The sequence below is a fragment of the Clytia hemisphaerica genome, unplaced genomic scaffold (assembly GCF_902728285.1).
Source record: "Clytia hemisphaerica strain Z4C2 unplaced genomic scaffold, Clytia hemisphaerica genome assembly, whole genome shotgun sequence".
NCBI lineage: Eukaryota > Metazoa > Cnidaria > Hydrozoa > Leptothecata > Clytiidae > Clytia > Clytia hemisphaerica.
Window position 1 is genome coordinate 2,086,370 of NW_027103917.1, and position 24,744 is coordinate 2,111,113.

Sequence of the window (24,744 nt, forward strand, 5' to 3'; positions counted from 1 at the left end):
TAAACTGGTAGTACAAAGACCATGACTTCAAAAGTTTATGATTTTGGGTAAAAATTGTGGCTCTAAGCTAAAAAATGACAAGGTCTAGAAAACTGCAGCCACATGCTTGTTTATTGATTCTCTTGTTATCTTGTTGATGGTTATAAAATTGGAACAAAAGATCTGAAAAATTTGGGAAGATATTGTGGCTCAAAGTTGGTGAATTTTTGAGCCAGGTAATCTGCCTATTAATGTGTGCTCTAAACTTGAATTTTATGCATTCATTGTGTAGAACAGCGTCTCTCATGTATATTCCATTTGAAAAGAGCTGGTAAAATTAAATCAAAGTGGCTGTATGACGCCCAAAAATAGTTCGAAGCTGGAATCATCGAATTTTCGAGTTAGCTATAATATGACGTCATAAAAGTGCAAATTATGACGTCATTTGACTCTAACTCGATTTTTTACTTTGAAAAAATCTTTTTCGAGTTAGAATTAACTTTCTTTTCTCAAAAAGTTTTTCAAGTTAGCTATCTCGGATTTCTTTTTCACAAAATCTTTTTTTGAGTTAGCTAACTCGGTTTTGTTTTTTATGCTAAAGTTTTCGAGTTACCTTTTTTATCTTTCTTTATTGCAGAAAAAAGTCGTCCAGGGTAATTTTACGCTAATTACTAAATAAAATTTAAAAAAGAAATACAACACGGCATAGAGAATATCTTTTTATCTTATCCAAGATTAATTTGTTACTGAATAATACTGAAAGTTTAGGAGTAATGGACAATAAACAACAAATCCGGAAAATCTATACGGTTTCTCAGTGAAAAACCACCCTACCCCTCTCTTGGAGAACAAAAGGTTTAATGACCAAATTTCGACATAAAATCTAGAATGCTGATATGAAGCGATCAAAATCTGAATGTTAAGCACGAATCTTCATTGTATATTTTTTACAACCCTTAGAAATTTATGAAAAGGACCGTTAATGAGAACTACTTATCTATCTAGCGTAGTGAAAAAGCACCCTTTCTTTCTGTAGAAGTGGTACGACTCGATACCTTTTTCCCGGACACCCTGTATGGTGAAAACATCAAAATTCAAAAGGTCATGAAACATCACTGAAATAATGGGATTGGCTAAAGACTGGGACAATACGACAATAGACCTTTGCATAAATTACATTGGGTACGAAGATCACTTGCCTCGTTTTGAAATTATAGCCATTTATAGCCATGGTGATTAATTCCCAGCGGATTTTATTAAAACTACTTCCTATTCATAAAAGAATCATTTATAGTGTCTCAAAAGACATAATCACCATGGTAATTGTGTGCTGATTGGTAGTGTGAAAATTTCGATCACAGACTTTCACCGCAATGGACTGTGTTCGAACCCCAAGCTCTTCCAGGCAGGGTGCTAGGGAAATATGGTGATAGACTCTACCTTCACTCACACCATGGTAATTGTTTGAATACGAGGCAATTGATGTTCGTGACGTAATTTATGAAAAGGGCTATCTAACTATTTTCAGGAAAAAGAAGAGATAGAATTATTATCCTCTAAAAGTTATTTCACCTATATTATGGAAAAATACCAGGATATATGGACCAAGATAATTAAAAATCGTAATTATTGAAATCCTATTTTATCTGTTTATATGTAAATAATTGAGAAATGAAAAATGAAAATTTTGTACGTTGGTCACCCGGTATTTAAAAAGATTAAAGAAAATCTTTTAAAATACACTATTGAAGAAATTCAATTTATCATTGGAAGTGATATATATACTCCATCAAATATTTTGTAATTTAAAAAAAATCCTAATAAACTCTCTGTCATTTTCATGCATGTTCTAAATAGTTGTACTAACTTTCCGGACACTGCTTTTTCTTTAGAATAACGTTTTAACCCTTTGAGTGCCAGGGTCCTTTTTTCTAAGTTTTTTTTTTTAAAATCGCTAGTTCAAACTTTAAGGGCTTATATCTCCTGATCTAGAAGGAATTAGAAGCTCGTATATAGCTCGTTGGATAGCTTAGAGTCTCTTCTTTCTTTTGGGCGCCTTCGGCGCCGCCCGATTTAGGAAGGGAGTGGTGGGCGGCGGCCAAGGGGGGGGGGGTAGGTTAGGGAATTAAAGCAGTCAGGCCCGCTGCGCGGACCTGACTGAATTGATGAAAAGGTGCCCAGTGGTAAAATTTCAAATCAATTCACTAGAAGACAGAATAAAGTAAAACAGGGCCAAATTTGGAGGTTCTTGGATCACTCGTTGACCAAAAATAGTCAAAAAACGGTCAGAATCTCAAAAAAGTGAATTTTTGTCAATTTTTTGCATTTTTTTGACTTTTTTGCTTAAAATTTCGCTGGAAAGACTCACTTTTGAATTTTTTTTTGCTTGACCATAAAGGACAATCTAATTCCTACGAGTTCGACCAAAAATAACGATTTCTAATTCAAACTGGGCATTACAGGAGGGCTTCGCCCTCCTATATAGCCCATGTCGTATATATACGACATCGGCACTTAAAGGGTTAATTATTATCCTGTTTTGTTGCTTCTTTCTCCTTCTCTTTAATTTCTTCCAGAAGACCAAACGGGTCACCAGGCGTCTCCAGAGATGCTCCTTCCAACATTTTCTGCACATTCTCTACATACGCTTTCCACTCGTTTCGTTTGAGTTGATGAAGTTTTGCCAAATACTTATTAAAGACTTTCCAATCAGCTGATGTGAAACTTGTGAAAAAGAGTGCATATCCAGGATTATTGTTATAAAAGTCGAAACCAGTGGTACTGCTGGTGTTAGCATATTTGATGTGTAACATAACGTTAGGATGACGTTTGACAAATTGTAAGAATGGCCTAAAACTGACTGTTTTATTGAAATATAATTCAACTTCCATTCGATTTGGTGCATTATAAGACTCACGTCGGAAATCCCAATAATTTTCAAACTCATAGTCATATTTAAATGAACGGCCGTTTAACTCCAATGTGACAATTCTGGCTACTTTACCAGCTTCATTGACTTGTTTTTCAAATTTCTTTTCTTCATCATTTAGTGCCATAACATCCACTGGATTATAAAATGTCAACATATCTTCTCCGTTTAACAGCAAGAGACCTGGGTTCGAGCAAATGATCGTTTTATAATCATCGGGTTTCACTGAAACAATTTTCCCTTCATCGTAATGGTAGTGCATGACAGATGCTTCGACCTCGTAAGAATACCTATGGTAGAGAGATACAAACTGAATAAATTACCTTTAAGGGAAGAAATTTCGCTCGCAAAATTAAGTTCCCTAAAAATCAAATTTGTTCATCATAATCAACCCTATGAGCAACTTTCAATATTTTTTACAAGGCATCTTTAGGGGGAGATTGCTGTCTACACAAGATCACTTAAGAAGGGAATCGTTTCGTACAGATTAAGCAGTAGTGGAGGTGTCCCAAACTCGACCACCACTTTTTTTCCCGTAAAACGCTCTGACACCCTGACTATGCGCTTTCTATTTTCCCGCGGTTACTGACCCTCTAAAACGGACGATAGCATCGTCTATGGTGAGGCTCGAGGCCCTTCTTAAATTCTCAAGATTTACAAGTGCTATGATCTTGAAATTTCGACCATATGGATAATCGAAGATCATTGGCGAAATTTTGGTTCGGCCACCTGTCTTACAGACCAGAATGTAAACTAGTCTGAATCGCAGACCTCTACAAAACCACAGGTAGTATAAAAGAAGCACGAATTGGTTAGAGGATGCAAGCAGCCTAAATGGAAACATGACCAAAACAATGTAACTCTCTCCGTCAAAGTAAATTTTGGAGATCACAGTACAACACTGTATAGACAAAAGAAATTTAATTCCAGCAATGTTGTCATACCTATCACTGCGAAATGAAGAGCCTTGAAAATTTTTCCATACTTCATTATTATCATCAGCATCAGTATGAGCTGTTTCTTCTGAAAGCTTTGTCAACACTAAATCTAATCTTCGTAAGATATACGAGATACCATCTGAACTTTTATAGTTCAGATCATCATCTTCTTCCCAATTTTCATAATCTCGTTCCAGTTTGATATCATCTTCAGATTTCCGACTTCGTTCCCAGAATATTTTCCATTCTTCATTCCCGACACGATAGCGTACCAAACATCGCATCTTGTAATCACCGTACGAATCATCGTCAGGTTCGGTAAATGCCTTGGTAATGCTGTCGGGACATGGTCCTAATCGGTTAGACATGTTGAATTCTTTTTTCTTTCTTTTATTTGTTTCTTATATCTAAAATAAACAAGTAAAAAGTGAAAAGTAAAAGATTCCACACCTTATGCAGTGCCGTAGGAAACATTATGGTATTAGGGAAGGCTAAAGGTGAGTGGCATCTAGATCTTTTTTTTATTCCTTTTATTTTTTCTTTATCTGAAATAAGCAAGTAAAGTAAAACTAAATAGTAAAAAATTCAGACTAAAAATTTTCACACCTTGTGTCACTCGATGTCGAAGTCAAATAAGCCTTGGTGGAATTCCCAGTAGTGAGATATATTCCTTGGATTATCACTTAAAAGGTTTTGTCTTTAGATAAGAGTTCCATTTACTTCCTCTGATATATTGAATTGACACGGATGTGGAGCAAGATTGATCCGAAAGAGGAAAATAAAAACATTTTCTGCTTATATCAGCATAGTATAACAATAGGCAGACACTGTCTTTATGAAATATGTGTCTGATATGAAACGGGAACACTTATGTAAAAATAAAACCTGTAAACTAAAGATGAAATCAGTCCCCTCCAAAGAAAAAAGGATTTTCATTTTCAAACTTGATAGATACTCTGGAAAATATTGTACAAACTCAGTAGAAATCTAAATCCATGAAATTATATGACCAGGCATAGAAGCTTTTGAAAAAATAACACGGCAAATCTAACGACAAAACTTATTATTATATACCTGTAAGCAAAAACATGGATATACCATGATATACCATGGCTATGATACCACGGTAGAATGTTTTTTCTTCAAATTTTGCTTTCAAAGTTTGATTTTTTTGTCGCTCTTGTTGTTATCAAATAAATTCTTTAAAATAAATCTATTGTCAATTTCATGAACAAATTTTACGACTCAGAGTAATTAAGAAATTTATTAAAAAAGAAAACTTCTTATACTTAGAGGTTCTAAGTCGACTTACAACTTAGCCCTATTAAGTATCGACTTAGTACTTGTAAGTCGACTTACAAGAATCTATAAGTATTCTTGATATGTAAGATGTCATATTTTCCAACGGAAGCACTTGAAAAAAAGCCGGATTTTAACCTCTGTGTTTCTATTTTTAGTATCAGAGAGGGGTCAAATCCCGGATTTTTCCGGGTGTTTCCGCTAGAAAAATGACTTACGCATATCAAGAATAAGTAGTTTACACATGGCACTAACAAGCCACAGTAGTTTAACGGTTTATTACTCAAGAGGTTCGTCATTCATGTTTTCCTTTTCATCATCACCCTCTTCTTTCTCTTCAGTTGAAATTCCTGCATTCTTCATTTTCTGAGCCATTTGTTGTTCAGCAAGTTGCAAGATGTGACGATGCAACACTTTCCAATCACCATCTGTAAAACGTGTGATGAAGAGTGGGAACCCGGGGTTCTCATTGAGAGAATCGAACATTTTGGTCCTCCTTAGACCTGTGTCGTCTTTGAAATAACCATACTTTGCATGTATAAAAACATTGGGATGATCAGAGAGAAAATCAGTCAAATCCCGGCCCCTGAAAGCTGGGGCATTATTAAAATACATCTCGACTTCCATTCGATCATCTGAATTGTAGTCTTCTGGAAAATCTTTAAGCCTACGGCCACCCCAAAACCATCTTTGATATCCGATATTGCTGTAGGTACCAATATTTTCAAAAACGACCATATTTGGTTTCTTTGATGAGGAATCAAAAGCTGTTTCGAATTCTTCTTTTCCCTCATGAAGAACGGCCACATCAACCGGATGACAACAAATTAATGATCCTTCATCATTGAGCATTAAATTCACTGGATATTTCACCTCAACGCGCCTCTTAGTTGGATAATTAACCGTCACAACTCGTCGTAATTCATAGTGATAATGTATTGCTGACGTATCGAAATAATAAGTAAATTTATTACTTCGAAAACATCCTTTAAACGGTTGACGTGTGTACGGGTCCTTATCTTCGTCGTCTGTTGGATTCAAAATGAGTTCCAGTCTTCGGATGGCGTACTCATGTGCTTCACCCTCACCTACACGTTTCTCATCTTCTTGCTTCCAAGGATAATCGTCTCCTTTCTCTTCACTGCTGTCATGAAAACGACTCCGCTCCCAGAACGATTTCCACTCGCCATTACCCATACGATAACGAACTAAGCAACGATTTGGAAGGTCCCATCTTTCTTCTTTAGTCTTCTCGTAATCGGTAAAACTTTTCGAGATCTCTTGAAAATCTGCCACTTTTGACATAATTTCTTCAAGTAGATAATATTATAAATTACTTATTTTGGATAGTTATTTTTGCTAATTTTCTAAAACAAAAAGAAGTCATTTTTCTAAAGTGCACGAATGACGACTTATTACTTGCAAGAAATCTGCAGAGAAGTAGAAATATCTATCTTGCTACCTTACCCTGGTACTGTGCATTTTGAGTGTTTCACGTTTTTTTTATAAGAACAAACACGAACATTACAAAAACAGTACAACCGATACAACGTTATTATCAGCTGAGTATTAACGAGGTTAAGCACGGGTTTATTTTGACCGTAAAGTGCCATACCGTAGGCCTGTACATAACTTGCCAAAGCAAACCATACAAGTGAAATCTTATGTACAGGCCTACGATATCGCATTGAACGGTCTAAATAAACACTTCCTTAACCTCGCTATTGGCGAATAAAAGAACTACACGGTACACCATTGGTGACCTGGAGAGTAGTGAGACACGCCAAATCATACACACCTGAAACAAAAAACTTTAACTTTGCTTGTGTGAGAAATTGGAAATCGCCAATTATCCAGCAGCCGAAGCTTACGAATAAACGTCGCAAAATGTCGCACATTGAAATAAACATGATGAGCTTTGGCGTGGTCACTTGAAAAATTGAAGTTAGAATTTCAAGCGAAGCCAAGCCATTGTGTATGGATATTTTTCAAACGGTAGCTGATGACTGTCGTCCATACGGGCGGCACGAAACTTAAAGTTCTAAATAATAAATCAAAGTCTTTCTTTTAATTTGAAAAAGCACTGACATCATCGAGCACTCTCGGCAGATAGAAAAAAACAGACTTGTAAAGACAAACTATATAAAAACATAACACTTCGATGGCCAACTTTTTTGTTCAGATTTCGGGCCCCATTTCTTCCGAAGGAATTTTCTGTTTGCCTTGAAATTTAACAACCATCTGACCTACCACTGGAAGTGTAAAAGTAAACGTTATAGCATAAGTAGAAAAAAAGCTCAATTTTTGCAATCACAAATTTAACCGCTAAAAATCGCGAATTTCTCAACCAAAAATACATTCAAATATAGTGTTTTTGATTCTCTAAGACAAGCAAAAAAATCAACAATTATATTTGACTATCAAAAGTTACAAGCATTCTTGTTTCCACTGCCAATTATATCTGAAATAATGTTTCAATCACAACTCGACAACTACTGCCAGCGTACATACATGCGAATTTCTCAACCAAAAATACATTCAAATATAGTGCTTTTGATTCTCTAAGACAAGCAAAAAAATCAACAATTATATTTGACTATCAAAAGTTACAAGCCTTCTTGTTTCCAATGCCAATTATATCTGAAATAATGTTTCAATCACAACTCGACAACTACTGCCAGCGTACATACACATAATGTGCTCTTTTTATGGCATTACATTAGTTCTATTATAGGATCTCCTCCACATATCACATGTTACAAACAACTCGTCTCAGACGATTTTTCCGTTTCAATATAAATGGAACTATTTACTTCAGTCAACTCTCTTCTAAGTCTCAGATTCGCGCTGTTAATTTAGTTTCGTGTTATTATGGATGAGCAAAAGAGCAATCAGTGACAAATTATAAAAAGTCACAAAGGGCGATCACTAGGTTATTATGATAACAAAAGTTGTTCTCTACACGCTTTTTTTAATTGTAGCTCTCATTTTTGTTCCCATAGGAACACATATAGATTTATAGACTACCGTTTTTTTTAATAAGAACAAACTATAAGAACATAAAGCGCTTCGATGGCCAAAATGCTAATGATAAGAACAAGTAAAGAACATTTTAAGGCTTTGTGGAATCTAAAACATCCGATTTCATAGGAAAACAAGAAGCCCGTTGGGCGTGAAGGCCCAGCGAAAAGTAACGTGTTGAAAACGAGCGTGCAAAACAGCAAATGTATGACCCGTTGAAATAGATCAAAGTGAAGACAGGAAAAAATTTTTCAATATCACCGCGGTACTTCTCAGTTCTCATTGGTTAGACGCTTGAAATTTTATTTAATGGTCTACTACCAACCGGGCACACACAGGCGCAGGTTTACCGGTTGAATACTTTCGGGTACCTAATTACCTATTATAATAGCTGGAGGGTTTGGAATAAGCGGGGGAGGGGGGTTGGAAAAAATCTCAAAACATAATAAGCGGGGGGGGCTGGAATAAAAATGTCCTGAGTGGAAAACTTTTGAAAAGGAGGCTAATACAGCAGAATTAGGACAAAAGAGGGAACTTTCAAAAACATTTTTGCAAAAATCAATAGGCGGGGGGAGGTTGGAATAAGAATGTCCTGAATTAATTTGCGGGGGGGGCGGCTATTAGGTACCCGAGAGTAGGAGTTTCAAAAATCGTCAATGTTTTACCCATTTTTTGCCTTTACAGTTTTGCCTGTAACTTCAGTCTTTGGCCAATAAAATATTTTACCAGGCCTTAGCAGCGGACCCCCTCGCGAAAATGTCTTCAACTACACGCTTTTTCTTTTATAAGAATAACTTCTATAAGAATATCAGGGTGAGATTTCGGGTTTAAAACAATGGGCCTATTGTTTAGAACAATAGAAAAATAAGAATAATGCTCACCCTCAACCAAAGTACACTATTCTTATAAAAAAAAGCGTGTACATTCAACATTCCAATAAAATTCTAGCCTGGGTATCCAGACTCAAAATTTCAGAAAAAAAATCTTCCCTCAACATACAAAGTTTCTAAAATTTTAGAGTTCGGTGTAACTAAAAAAGTCGGGTACAGTTTGTTTGATACTGCCTGTGAGTGAACCCTTGTTGACAGACTATCAAAACTTTGAAAACCCAGGCAGACACACATAACTTGCCATAAAACCTTATTTACAAACTCAAAAAACTTTGAAAACCACTTAAAACTACATCAAAACATCAGCCACATTTTATAAAGGCTCCTTTCCAGCGGCCATTTTATTTAGAAATGAACCTGTGTTTTCATCTTCATTTGTTTATCTTTTTTCACAAGGTCAGTATTTTCCATAAATATGCGCACTCATAGAAAAATATAAAAAAATCCTGCAAATATTCTGCTTAGTGAGTGGGCGCTTTTTAACGAATTAGGTGCACTGACATATACAGGGAGAAATATCCCTGCAGGCATGTTAGTTGGACCAGAAAAATAATCTTTAAAAAACTAGACAGTGAAATAGTTTACAGTCTGCATATCCAGGCTAATAAAATTCATGTGGTTTATTTCACTAAAATGCAGCTCATGGGTAAATTTTAATTAGATTGAAACATTTTTCATGGTTGCAACGTAATGTGAGTAAACAGTTTGTGACAGATCCAGAAATGGCCATTTTCACTGTTCATGCGTTGCAGCCATGAAAAATGTTTCAATCTAGTTCAAATCTACTCATGATCTGCATTTTAGTGTCCATAAACAGATTCCAGAATCAGTTTATATACTTTAAATAATTATGTGATTCGAGTTTTAAAAAACAATGTCTTAAAGGTGGGGGGCGTACGGAAAATCGGTTTTGAGCGGTTTGTCGGTTTCGGCCCCTTTTTTTGTCGGTTTATCGGTGAAGAGCTCGAAATATGTCGGTTTATCGGTGAAGGGAAAACATCACGGTGTCGGTGATTGAGCTGTTTTTGTTCGGTTTATCGGTGAAAGAATCAAAAGCGAGCGGTTTTCCCGTGATTATTAAATACGTTGGTTTCTGAGAATTGACTATCATTGTGCATAAATAATCAAAATCAAGAAGTAAAATTTTCTTTGCTCGCTTCGCTCGCAGAAAACACCAGGAGTGACCTAGTCAAATAACATATGTTCAACAATAGCCCATTCTCGAGCCCATTAGTAAAAGCTCTGATGGAAAAACTGTTTATATACAGTAGCGTGGTGGCAGGGGGCAACTGCCCCCTCCCAGCAGAGGCTTTTTGAAGGGGCGCCAAAAGAAGGAAGTTTTCTTTCGTATTTGCTCTTTAGTATGTAACTTTAGCGCCCCTTTCCCTTTAAGGCGCCCTTTTACTAAAATTTTGGTCAAATTTAAGCTCTATTTTGGAAAATATTTTTTTCTTCGCTCGTAAATTTTTTGCACTGACTATAGAACAGCATGACCAATAATAGTTCCTCAAGGATCGTATGTGGAATTTCTATTATTTTACATAAGATTTGTCATATATTACATGCCTGATTTTAAAGTTTTTATAATTTTATAAAGTTATTATAATAATTTAACGTGGTTGTATTTTGTTCCTTTTCTAGTCGAAAATTTTGTGCTTGCTTCGCTAACATTTCAATATCATTTTACTCTAATTGGCTTTACGCAATCCATCTCGATAAACAATGTCGCAAATTTTTCTTGCTCGCTTCGCTCGCATTTCCTAAAATGTTCCTAAAATAACCAAAAATTTGAGTTAAACAAATTTTAGTATACGATTGCGACCAAAAAGGGGGCGCCTGAATAAGCCTACAAGGGGTGCCTTAAGCCAAAATTCTACTTTTGCCTCCCCAGCCTTGACCTACCCACCACTCTACTGTGTATATATGACCAGCAGAAAATAAAATACTCCTGCCCAGTAATACTTTTTGGGCCTCAAAAGTTGCTTTTTCCAGACACACAATTTTATTGATTATAATTCTTGAATTTAAAATCGTGGACAAGTAATTTGTACAAATATGTCCATCAGTTTTTTTTTTGCTCACTTCGCTCGCATGGAGGGTTGAGAAAATACAAAAGTTTTCTCCATCGAGGCCTACCACACAACAAAAATGCTTTCTTTAGAATTGTCCCTCCATTAAGTACATAACAAATGCAGAAACCCGTATTAAATAGTATTGACTCACTAAGTCAGCTTATTTTCGGAAAAAAGTGTCTAAAATAGGTCATTTTTAGCCTAAACGAAAGCTAGAAAGCTGAAAAATTTTCCGTCGGCGCATACCATGGTTGCGCCTCCTGCTGCCCCCTCAGCAACAATTTGAATTCATGCCTTTATGCATTGGGGATTATGGGTTACTTTTGTTATAACAAATTCGGGGATACATTCTGTCTTCTTTTAAGAGTCACAGATCTTTTGAAGCAAGAGTAAAAAGTCGGTGTCGGTGAAGAGGATAAACTTTGTCGGTTTATCGGTGAAAGAGCTATTTTTGCGCGGTTTATCGGTGTTTGGAAGTCCCGTACGCCCCCCCCTTAAAGTCTAGAAAACAAGAAAAACAAGAAACTAAAAATGAAAGTGATTTAAGGTAGAATTTTCACTCATAAAACTTTATGAAAACTTGAGCAAAGATATGGCAGAATATTGAAAAAGGTTTATAAAGAAAAATCATTACAAAATTTCTTTGCTTTGAAAGTCTCTTGACCACTAAAGTAAAGAAAATATTCAAGAAAGTATGAATCAACCTCCTCGCTTCGACCGCCATCTTGTTTTGTTTTGTTTTGAAAATTGTGTTGAAGGAGCGCGGAATCAGAAAATATACCTTTTATAGCCAGTATCCGACTTTAGCAAGCTTTCCCCTCCTCAGACGGCAAAATTTAAAAGTGTGGTACTGGTTGTGAAGCGCCGGATGTTCTTACAAAAGAAACGTGTAATTGCCCCGCAGGAGCGTAGCGACGAGGAGGCACTCATAGCTTCACGCATAGATATTGGACTGGAATCTCGAAATTTTGTTGCGTTTGTTTGTTTTGTCGTGCAAGCATCCCCGTAGTTAGTCTCTTCCGTAAATGTTCGGTTTTTTACCTTGTTGATTTATTCACCGCTATATATTTTGCCTACAATCTAAGATGTCTGCGGCATTATCAGAAAAGGTCTATTTAGTGAATAGTAATCATGACATATATTGTTGTAAGAAAGAAACTAGGAGAAAAAAACAAACTGGATATGTGAAAACCAGTAAGCTAATGATACCATAATTTTTTAAATATGTTTTTAAATTTTATTAAATTATCAAGCTGTATGAATTCTTCAAGTATTTTGTTAATGGAATATAATTTTTTTTTCAAGCAAATGCCTCAATCAATCAATCAATCAAACAATCAATCAATAATTTAAATCAATCAATAATTTAAATCAATCAATAATTTAAATCAATCAATTATTCCTGATTATTTTTAATGCTTTAATCTTTAAAGCATTAAAAGCTTTATAAGTGCATGACATGATCTTTCTGTGGGGGCATTTAGTGAAAGCTATGACTAGTACAGTAAAGAGTTTATGAAAAAATGAGAGTGGTTTAATCTGTTCTCCCAAGCTTATAGGGAATAGGATATCTGTTTCCCTCTCTTAGAAATTTTCATCTGTTTCCCTTGCTCTTTGTGATTGATAGATATCTTTTTTCCCCAGAAAGTGCAATCTGTATCCAATGGAATATCATTTTTTTGGAGACACTCTCTTACAGATATCTGGTTTCCCAATTTATTATGTCATCTCCTAGAAATATTGATCTGTTTCTCTCTGATGACGTCATAGCTGGAGCGGGGAAACAGGTAGTTTTAAGGAAAAGGTTTTAGAAAATCGGATCTGTTTCCCCATTTTTTCAAAAAAAGCTCTCCTGGAAAAGGGAAACAGATATTTCGGGGAAATGGGCTCGTTGGCTGCTTTCTGGGAGATGACTGTTTATTTACTAACGGAGTATTCCATGGAGATTATATGTGATGGTCTAGCATCACACTTTTTTATGAGGACAAACCTTATTATTAAGAGTATGCGAGGCCTAGATGGCCAAAATGTAAAGAACAATTTTAGAACATTTTAAGGCTTTAAGAAATCGAAAACACCAAATTTCTTAAGAAGCAGCCCAAAGAATATTAAAAAATGATATTAAAACTTTCGTTGAAAAAATCTTATCACAGACATACAAAGTTTTGGGCAAGTTAAAAGGTCTGCGGTAGAGAATGAAAATATGTGCACACACAAACTGTCAAGACTCTCTAAAACTGCACCAAATACCGTGAATAGCACAGGTCAAAATCATATATTGACGCTGTGCCGACGAATCGATATTCTATTCAGCGCGCAATCAACGAAGACAAAAGTAACCATGACGACCATCCAAGATCTTGGATGAGGCTCAAAGTTGATGTTTTTATTCCCGTCGTTGAAAACACAACTTACAAAAAATCATCAATGCTCTGTAAAAAGAGTCAGTGATAGAGAATCATAACAAAGTCTGTCTATTATTTCGATTCAATTAAAGTGACATTTCCATAATTAAAAGTTTTACTGTTATACATTTGGGGATCATATAAAAGATTTCTTTCGAAATAAACTCATTTCAATTACACTTGGAGGTTTCTGCGGAATTCGTAAATAGTAAACTGCATACTGATACAGTCTGCTAGACATGGTAATATGGTAATATTTGCTCTTCATTTTATGTACAGTGATTAGATTGACACATGTGCGATAAAATTTCTATTATTCGTCTTCAGAGGTTAATATATTTTTTGAAAACTTAGCCTCTGATACTCAGGGTATGCACACAGATATCTGTAAAGCCCGAAGGGCTAGATTTGCGGCTTTTATCAAAAAGTGAAGCTCATCTTTGGAAGGATTTCCTACCAGAGTCACGTGACTAAAATATGCAATTTCACCGGTTTGAGAGATGTGAAATAGCGTTTGCCGCCTACGTTTTTTGATCTCGCGCTCCCAAAACAATTAAAATGCTAGATCCTATCCATTGGCACGAAATTTAAAAAGTCAAATTTTTGCTTCACTTTTTTTTGCTGGAGAAAGCTTAAAGTTGCCTATCTAGCCCTTCGGGCTTTGATATCTGTGGGTATGCACCAAAATGTAAACATTTCCACGCATCCGGAGACTGAATTACTGTAGTTAGAGCAGAAACATATAAAATAATCGATGTCTATTATGAGCTTGATATAAAGGCTAGGAATTTCTCAGGTCGTTTGTTATAATCAATGCTTTTTACACCCCGTCCTCACAGACCCACTAGGACCCCTTCCCACTGGAAAAATTGGCCAAAATATCGTCCCCAGTTAGAAAATCTCCAATTTTTGTCCCCGTTGAGAATAATCCAGCCCTGGCAATTCAGCTTTTTTTGCCTCGGCATTTTTTTCCCGCGGCAAAATGCTCTTTATCAAATTTGCCAAGGCAAAACAGCATTTTGCTGTGGCCTTTTTTTGTTTATTGAATTTTGACTTGAGAGACTCCTATACAGCCTATGTAAGTACTAGACGTCTCCTATATGATCAGAAAACAAAGAACTTAAATGATTTGGCACTTTTGAAGTTTCTTTGATTTTATTAACATTAGTCAGAAAATTTACCGCGGCAAACAAGGAATAATCAAATTTACGGCAGCTTTTACTGCGGCATTTGCCTCCTGCCGCGGCCAATTGCCAGGACTGTAATCAAATAAGAAAATCATCACTGCAATATATCGTGCTAGTTTTTCTATCCCCACTGATGAATTTTATGGGTTGAAAACAATGGAATTGAAATCCCCAGCCATAAAAAACATGAAAGTATCAATCCCCATCGAGTTTTTGTCTGTTATTTTCTACTCCCACTGACAGAAAAAAAACCCCACCGGGTCTGTGAGAAGGGGATGTCTTTTTTGGTAGACAAAAAAACATGCTGGAACACAGAGAGGAAAAGTGCATCAAAACTCCAAATATTACCCGAGTAAAGAATCAACTTAAATATCGATTTTTTTCAAAGATTTAAATAAGCAAACGTTCCCTCACTCCATATTTCAATTTTGAACAACAACATAAAACCATAACATTTATCTGAAAAATTTTCATAGAAGAGATAGAGAAAAGTTTATAAAACATAGAATTGGAATTAAACTAATATTAGATCTCGCTGTTATAAGTCTATTCTTTTCACAATATCATATTCATATATCTGTTATAATCGTTTTGTAAGAACATAAACATTTTTGTTCTTAAAATGTTTAAGACAAAATCTTGTTAACTCACCTATTTCTTAATCAAAATAAAAAAGACTTTAAAGGGATAATCAGATGGTCTGAGATATTTTGCCTGCAGATAGCCTCTAGGATTTTAGGAAAAACCTCTAAATTTTTTGGTGTATTTATTTTCCTAACTCAAGTTATGCCACTTTGAAATTTTGAACCTTTGCTTGAAAACAATAGAAAAAAGTGTGAAAAGTCCCTGAAAAGTCGCATTTTTCGAGATTTCAAAGTGGCATAACTTGAGTTAAGAAAATAAAAACACCGAAAAATTTAGAGGTTTTTCCTAAAATCCTAGAAGCTATCTGCAGGCAAAATATCTCAGACCATCTGATTATCCCTGCTTTAAATCTATGAATCTATCTCCTATAAAAAAATTATTTGGTAGATTTGCAGGATTGGTGGGGTTTGGATTTAGTCGCGCGGCTGAGGTCGAAAAAAGTGGCTAGAAAATGATTTTCGTGATACACCTCTTAGATTCCACTTTTTTCGATGGAAACTCTCGAATTAGTATATGTAGATTCCAAAATCAAAAAGTTTCCACGATATTATCGTGCAAGTAACGAGTAAATGGCGATTTTTTTGCGTTTCCAGGCAAAATTGCAAGGTCTGGAAATTCATGATTTTTGGGGGGTCTTCAAATTAAAAAAAGACCTATATCACATGATAGAGCTCTTCAAACTGAGCAAAAAAGTGTATTACACCAAAGTCCCAACTTCTCTAGATCAAAAGTTATGGGCCTATTTGTGGTCAAAAAGGTGTTTAATTTTGCATAAATTAATGCAGATTGTGGGGAAATTCCCTGTTTTCCATCAGTTTTTTACCACTAATAGGCCAATAAATTTTGATCTAGAGAAGTTGGGACTTTGGTGTAATACACTTTTTTGCTCAGTTTGAAAAGCTCTATCATGTGATATAGGTCTTTTTTTAATTTGAAGACACCCCAAAAATCATGAATTTCCAGGCCTTGCAATTTTGCCTGGAAACGCAAAAAATCGCCAATTACTCGTTACTTGCACGATAATATCGTGGAAACTTTTTGATTTTGTAATCTACACATACTAATTCGCGAGTTTCCGTTGTTTTTTTTGGAATCTAAAAGATGTATCACGAAATGAAACGTTTTTCGACCTCAGCCGCGCGACTAATTCAAAGGATTCGGATTCGGATTCAGGATTCAAAGAAAGCTTTGTAAAAAGAAATTGAAAAAAGATATTGACTTCAAACAAAAAATCTTGAAAGATTACATGCAAGTCTGGATATAAACGACGATGCTATCGTCCGTTTTAGAGGGTCAGTAATCGCGGGAAAATATATAAGAGTATAGTCAGGGCGTCAGGGCGGTTTACGAGAAAAATTGGCGGTAGATATTGGAACAGAATCTGTATAAACCTCCGCCACTGCTTACTCCGCCCGAATTTATCACGCCTCCTAAAATATTCCCTTTTTTAGTGATCTTATGTAAACGATAAGATCGTCTTAGTCTTAGAAACTGCACGGACTTCAAAATGGGCTTGGCCTTCACGCTAATTTGGGAAATTCCTCTCTTTAGGGTTCAATTTGCAAGCTTATTACACACTTTGAAAGGTTCCTTGTCCCCTAATTTAGTTTATTCCCTTTTTTAGGATTTAAAACACTCAAATGACAGAGTTTGGCTAGTTCCAAGTCACCTCGTTATATTTGGATCAATTTCTAAACTGGATCGTAAGAGCTGACATGTCAATGATTAATTGTGGATAAAAATTATTGACAAAATGGGCGTGGCCTTGACGCTAAGAGAAATGTAATAGCCTAATTTCAACTTTTACGGTAGGGATGAGTAAACCGAGCAAAGTTAATTGAAATCCTCTAACCCCGATCAAAACTTATTTATAGTCTTGCCCCGGCCAATAATCATGTAAATTAAAGGTCAACCTACTTAAAATCGAAAAAAAAAATAATTATCAGCTTAAAAAGAACTTCGGTGAAGATTGGGTTAAAAATTCTCATCCCAGTCAGTTTTTGCCTTTGATATCTCAAATTCAAACCTGGTGAAATTAGTTATGCCTTCTGAAATGTAAAACCAAAAAGACTACAACTAGTAACAAAAACGTTCAAAAGTTTTGGATAATCTTATAAAAAAGTGTGTGGTACTCAATATTCCACACGTGACATTGGTTGACCCGGAAGAAGATACAATCACTTGTCAAATGAATCAACAATAACATAGTTAGCATCGAACTCAAGTATCCATGCATTTATTTTCTTCTAGACAAAGTTGATTCTCATTAAAAGTTTATAATTGAAATTGTATTCAATAAAAACCAAAAATCACATTCATGAGAATAATTTTACAGTAATCCTTGATGTGAGAAAAATATCAAAAATATCTTAAAAGTAATTTCAAAGATTTCGAATTTGGTTACTTTCTATCTAGGTATAGGTCGGACATTTCTATAGTGATCAAAATAGTACGGTCTCATTGGTATGCTATATGATGGTCCCGGAGGAAGCCTTCGTATTAGTTGTCCCTGCATCATATTATGGTTATATGGTTGCCTAGCCGGAAGTATTCCTGTTGAAGGAAAGAATGGTCCTTGTGGAATGTGAGGGTTAATTGGCAGTGGCATCATTGGAATCACTCCGTTCCCTTGATGTCCTTGATGACGTCTTAGATGAGCTAAATCATCCTCTAGCCGGTTCGCTCTTCTGCGTTCAGTTTCCTTTGCTTCATTCAGGTCGTATAGTTCTTTTGCTAGAGACGTTTGTAGGCTTTCTTGTAACAACACAATTTGCTCGTTCAAAACTTTCCAATCAATGTCGGTGAAGGGAGTGATTTTCAAGCGATTTTCACATTTAGCAGAATTGACACCATCAAAACTTTGTTGTTTACTCCGATAATAAAATGTAGCATATTTGACATGGATAACTACATTATTATACTGTTCAGTGAATTCTAGCAGCTTCATTAAACAATCTTCACAAGGGGAGGTATTGAGACATATTTCAATTTCTACTTTTTCTTCCCTGTAACAATCTAACAATATTTCATTCCAATCACGCCAGCCATTTTCGCCTTTTTCCCAGTATAAAACACCTTCATCTAAACCAACACACGTGACAACATCTGGTGTCGGATCTAGTACATCTTTATCATTTATCTCTACAATTTGAGGATTAAAGCAAGTGAATTTATAATCTTTCTCGTAAATAATGTTTTTAGGGTATGAGCATTTGATTCTGAATATTTGATCTGGTCGGTGATACCTTGTGGTGAACTTAGCGCCAGCGTAATGACAATACAAACCACGTGGTTTGCACGTGTAATAATATGCACTTACATTGTGCGGTTGTTGATGAATTTGATTGGTTAATGGCTCTTTGTAAAGAACAATAGAAGAGTCAATTTCAATTCTTCTAATGATATAAATTTCTGCATGCCAAGCATTACTTAATGTTGCGTCATGACTCCATTCATGATCTCTCTCTTCTGGGATTTCTCTAGAATTTCTACTTCACTCCCAAAATGACTTCCATTCATTTCTTCCATACCGATATCTCACGAAACAACGTGCTTGAAAAGCAACATTATTGTTCCCCACTCGACCAAAATCAGTGTAATGAGCAAGAATGGTAGCAGGATCTGCTAATTGCATAATTGAAGGTTCCACAGCTATTTTTTTCAAATATTTCAAATCTTCTTTATGGATATTAAAAAAATAAAAAAAGAAGAAAAAAATCAATACAGCCTCATACCGTAACGATCAAAGTTTAGCTTTCTCTAAACCTGTGAAGACGGACATCATTTTTTATTTTCATTTTCAAATTTTAAGACATTCTCCGAATCTTACATTAATATCCGCTTAAGTTAAATTTATCTTTTCAACGAGCTATTACTATCAATAGTACCTATTCCCACAGGCGCATGTTTGAAAAAGTAAGGACTGCTATTTCTTTTTGGGGAGAGACTTGAATAGACTAGTGAGTCAGAGCAAATTCTTGTATTTTTCAAGGAAAATCGACCAATACAATTTCGTAAATTAAAAAAAAGGAAAAAAAAATGTTTTCACGGATTTCATTTCAAGGCTGATAATTAACTAGTTGAAAGATCAATACAGAAAAGGTGCGAAAAAGATTTTGCAGTCTGCTTAAAATTCGCTACAATCAGGGACAAAATACTTGGCACAAAAAGGAAATTCACCGGGGTGTTTTGAAACCACAATCGATTTGTAAGTGCTCGAAAGTAGGTTGGAAGGGTAGAGTTTTAACTCTAAAAGTTCAAAAATGCGCGATAAAATTTCTATTATTTGTCTTCAGAGGTTACTATTTTCTTTGAAAACTTACTAGTAACCTCTGATACTCAGGGTAGCCCTTAGGGGTTTTAAACGAGCTTCTAACTCCTTCTAGTAGATCTGGAGATATAAGCCCGGGGGGGGGGCAGCTGGGCAAAAGGACCGACGGGTATGTGCGGGTGCTAAGGGTACCTTTTCCAATATGTTTAAAATGCACTGTCGGGTCGGAAAAACTAAAGATGCACTGTAAGGGTAGAAATTTCAGAAAATTCTTGAAAAATCTAGATATTTTGACCAAAAATGCTAGAATTTAAACCATTTTTTGCACAAAAGGGATCGGAAATTTGGGGGAAAATGCGCTTCAAGGGTATGATTTTCGCTGATTTTTGCTGCACTGTAAGGGTGCAATTTTAAAAGCCAATTTTTGGCCCGCACATACCGTCAGTCCGCAAACCTAGTGCCCCCCGGATATAAGCCTTTAAAGTTTGAACTAGCGATTTTCTTTAAAAAACTTAGACAAAAAACCGTGTCACTTAAAAAGGTTAAAAGTTCTCCAAATACAACGATGACAACTGTTTTCTGAGTTGAAGGTAAAGAATGATTTCATGGTTGAATCAATCTTAACTGAACTTATTTACATACGAATACCTTTTTTGTAAAAAAATATAACTTTACAAGCCAAAAATTTAACCAAAATTCAAAACAAATTCATCTACCAAAGAACTTTCAGTAAAAAAATACTGAACTAGATTGTCCAAACTTTCTGCATGTTTGCTCAAAATCACACGATTGAATACTCGCATTTGATTGGATGGAGATATTGTATAAATTATTTTAATAATTATTTTTGGCTGATTAAAGTGGTTGTAGTTGGTAAATTTCAAATGGAAAAAAAGTTTATAATTAAACTTTAAAAATGATTAGAATAAAATAAAATTGATTCAATTTAAAAATAGTAAAAAGTTTGTAAAAATATTAGAAATATTATGCATCCAACATGCTCTTCTGTACAAAAGCTCACAAAACCTCTCGTAGATTTTCATCGATAGAATGTGTTTTTGTACTCACAAATCGAGGAAATACAGTAAGTCGAAACGGGGATATTATAATCGAGAAAAGACGGTGCGAACGCTGTGTTAGCGTAATACTAGACTAGGGTCTATACGTCTGACGGAATTTTGCTATCTGATACATGATCTTAATGGCGCTGAAGCTGAATCCAACATAATATGAAATCTTTTCACTTTTCGTTTCAAAAATCATATAAAAACACCATAGCAATGGATTATATTCTCATTAAAATTTATGAAACTATGATAAAAACATGAAAATACCTCCCAAATTTGGAAAGAAATTAAGTCATGCTTTCTGTTTGTTTTTCTCCAAAAAGGAACTGGACTTAGTGGCATGGATTTCCTACCACCCCAAAATATGGAGCCTGTTAAATTACCACTTATCAGCGCCATCCAGTGTATCAAAAAGCTATAAGTTACCACCGGGCTAGGAAAGTGTTAGCTTTGGCTTCATAGGCAACTATTTTAATAGTCCAATGAAAGATGGTAGTTTTTACTAATGGTGTAGTAAAACCGTAAAACATCCAATAACATAATCAGCAATAATAAATGTTTCAGAATACACGTTTTCTTATAAGAATATATTTCATAAGAATATTTATAATGAAATTGACCAAAAAGCAACTAAACCTTGTGAGAATACCATTTAAAAAGTAGATTGTCAATAATAGTATAATATAACCTCAGTGATCAAAACTTTCACATAGAATGTCATTCTATTCTTCTGTGTATTACATGTTAAATTTAGGTTAAATTTCAATCTTAATTTAAGAACACCGTTAGAATATTTTAGGAAGATTTTCGCTAAAAAGTTAAGAATATCCATGACGAAATGAAAAAACACCATTCTTATAAAAAAAAAAGCGTGTACCTCATACCTCATCATGTCATTAGGAATCATCATTATTTGAGCTACTGCTACTCCAAAAAAATCAAAAAATCACTTGGAAAATCAAAAAAATCAACATGTTAATCTGAGCCACTGCTGCTCGCCGTTTTATTTCTCCTTTCGAGTGTTTCAACTGTTTTAGTAAGCGACTTATTTGTTTTCTTTGCATCTTTCAACTTTTGATCTTTCATATGTAATTCTGTCATCCTATTACTTAAGTCTTCTTCTGTGTCTTCTAATTTTTCTTCTGCGTTTTCTAATTCTTCTTCTGCGTTTTCTAATTTTTCTTCTGCGTTTTCCAAGTCTTTCTCGAGATTTTTAACTTTCTTTTCCAATCGTTTGATTTTATTTGTTTGAAGTTCATTAATTTCTCGAATCACAAACTTCCAATCAGAGTCAGTGAAGGGAGTGATTTTCAAACGGCTGTCAGTTTCGGAATTGACATCGTTGAAATGGTCTTGATCACTCGTGTAATAGAAGGATGTATATTTGACATGGATGTAAGCATGTGTATTCTTCTCGACAAATTCTTTTAAAGCCGTAAAACAATCTTCACATGGGGACGCGTTGAGATAGATTTCAATTTCTAAGATCCCTACACGACGTTTTGGTAGATCCCGGTTATGGTTTCCGTCCCATGCTTTAACATCACGATTCCATTGAAGGTTTCCCTTTGTTTTCAGACTATCACAAATGACTATTTTGGGTGTATTCGTATCCTCATACTCAACCTTACCGATCACCACGCGTTGAGGATTATAACACGTGAAAGTTTTGTTTTTGTCATACAAAATATTTTGGTCATAAAAGCATTCAACTTCGGTGAAATTATCTCTAACTTGATCAAATTGGCGAGTATATACATTACGAGCAGGGTAATGAAGGTGAACATAATGAGGATAGCAAGTATATGAATACTTTGTAACGTCAAATTCATCTCCCTCATCGGAATCGGATTCAGAATCGGATTCAGAATCATGGTCATCTACAGCTTTCTGAATCCTTCGGATGACGTATTTTTCAGCATGAAGAGGTCTTTTTAATTCTTTATCATCTTCCCAATCCGAATCATCTCTTTCCAGGTCGAGTTCGTCACCATCCCTTTTTCGTTCCCAGAATGTTTCCCACTCGACATCACCACCAAATCGATATCTTACGAAACAACGAGCTGGAAAACCTCGAAAATCATGTCCGTGTTGACCGAATATGAAATGTGTAAGCATTTCTGTAGCATTTGCTATTTGATGGTGATTTGATGCCATCATGAAATTTTTTTCTCTCTGTTATTACTTTGAAGCGACAGATAAAAACGTAAAAACTTTATAATTATTTAAAAATTTTGAATAAAACGTATATGTATTCACTTGTTTTAATACACACAACCGAACACCCCTGTCTTTGCAGTCGCAGTGACTGATGAAATTTTGAAATGCACCGTTAAAAACTGCTTTACAAACTTTCAACTTTTATCTCCCCTCTATATAAATTGTTTTCCCCTTGTAATGAAATCAAAGTGTTTTTGTTTTCATATCAAGAAAATCGTACTGAAATTTGAGAGCAAACAGCATTTCCTTTCAACAAAAAAAGTACACATTTTTGTTTTATAAGCAACCAAGTTGCTAAGGCTCCAGCCCGGAAATTAGCCAGATTCTTTTCACTATATCGCAAAGAAAAAATATTTCATAGATAATCTAACTATGGCAAACGATAGCCCTTGACCCAATTAAGCATAAATATGGTGTAATATCAGGGGTAGTCAAAGCAAAATTTTTTTTAAATTAGCTAGAATGCTATAAGCAACCCCAGCCCTGACTCGAAAATTGGAGTTGCTTGTAAAAAAGAAATGTGTAAACCACAATGAAATTCCTAAAAAATGAGGTAGAGATGATTAATTGATTAAATGCTAAGAGGGCAAAAACTTGAACCATCTTACGCACGCAGTTATTTATTAGAAAAGTTTTCGCAACTAATTTTTTTTTTATAAGAAATAACTTTATAAAAATATTCGTGATGAAATTGCGACCTTCTGTCACCCAATTTCCTGAAAGAAGATAGTTGGACAGAAGTTATATAAATTTCTTCAATCATTTTAGGGCATTTTTAGAACATTTTCACCTGTAAAAAATATCGATTATCATTTTATACCTGTAGGCAAAAACCGCCATTGAATAATTCCTTATACACTTTTTTTTATATAAGAATACACTTTATAAGAATGTCCATGGTGAAAATGGCCAAAAAACTAAGAATATGCTAAGAATATCACCATCATAGAATTTGGCTACTGAAGCTAAGAATGCCATTCTAAGAGCATTTTCAATTATAAATTATAAATTATCCTCAAGTACGGCTCACTCCCTTTACAAAAGTGCCATTTTATGCTTGAGACGTATGTACCAAATGTTAAATCTAGTATGAATTAGGATCCTAACCTAAGAATGTACTGCAATAATACTTTACCCAGTGGGCACAGGACGTCCAGAGGACGTCCATACAAGGTCCATTTCAGACGAAAGGACGTCAAATGTGGACGACTTTAGGACGTCCTAAGGACGTGAAAAATGAAACGGATCCCGTCCGTCCGATATTGGTCCAATACGGACGTCCAAAGGGACGCGAAAAGGACGTAATATGGACTTAATTTTTGTAAATGGACGTCCTGAAGACGTTTATCAGACGTCGGGCGGACACAATGTTTGTACTTGGACGTCCTTAGGACGTTTTTCAGACGTGATTTAGACGTCCAGATGGATTTAATCTTTGTATTTGGACGTCCTTTGGACGTGATTAAAACGTGCGGGATGACCTTATTTAGTCGTCTCTATGGAGTCGTATTCTCTTTTTTAAGCTTCTTGATTGTGACATTTGCATGGTCAAAATATTTATTTCTTGTTATAATTTTATTGGTTTTTATAAACATCCGGACATTCTGTGCCCACTGGGTAGGATGATTTTCCCAAAAAAGTTAAGAATATCCATGATGAAATGGATTTACACCATTCTTATAAAAAAAAACTGACAGTAAAAAAAAATCTTATTTAACTTTATAGTTTTGACTCGCACCCATTTTGCTTTGTTTTTCACGTAATGTCGACATCTCAGGCTCATTTTCAGATGGCTTCAGCAAAATAAGGTTCTAAAATCAAA

The 24,744-nt window shown here is 35.2% G+C and overlaps 1 protein-coding gene across 1 annotated transcript; it reads right to left on the bottom strand.

Annotated features, from left to right (window-relative positions):
- Positions 1 to 2,431: 2,431 nt before the first annotated feature.
- Positions 2,432 to 4,268, bottom strand: LOC136809430 (uncharacterized). The gene is made up of 2 exons (XM_067065963.1): positions 3,853 to 4,268; positions 2,432 to 3,198 (listed from the first exon to the last, which is right to left on the bottom strand). Exons 1-2 carry the CDS (start codon positions 4,212 to 4,214, stop codon positions 2,502 to 2,504), a joined length of 1,059 nt encoding a protein of 352 aa, XP_066922064.1. The 5' UTR covers positions 4,215 to 4,268; the 3' UTR covers positions 2,432 to 2,501.
- Positions 4,269 to 24,744: the final 20,476 nt, after the last annotated feature.

Coding starts and splice junctions, on each gene's coding strand:
- LOC136809430 (XM_067065963.1), bottom strand. CDS start 4,214: ATGTCTAACCGATTAGGACCATGTCCCGACAGCATTACCAAGGCATTT. Junction 3,199..3,852: donor TCTTCATTTCGCAGTGATAG/GTATGACAACAT, acceptor TCTCTACCATAG/GTATTCTTACGAGGTCGAAG.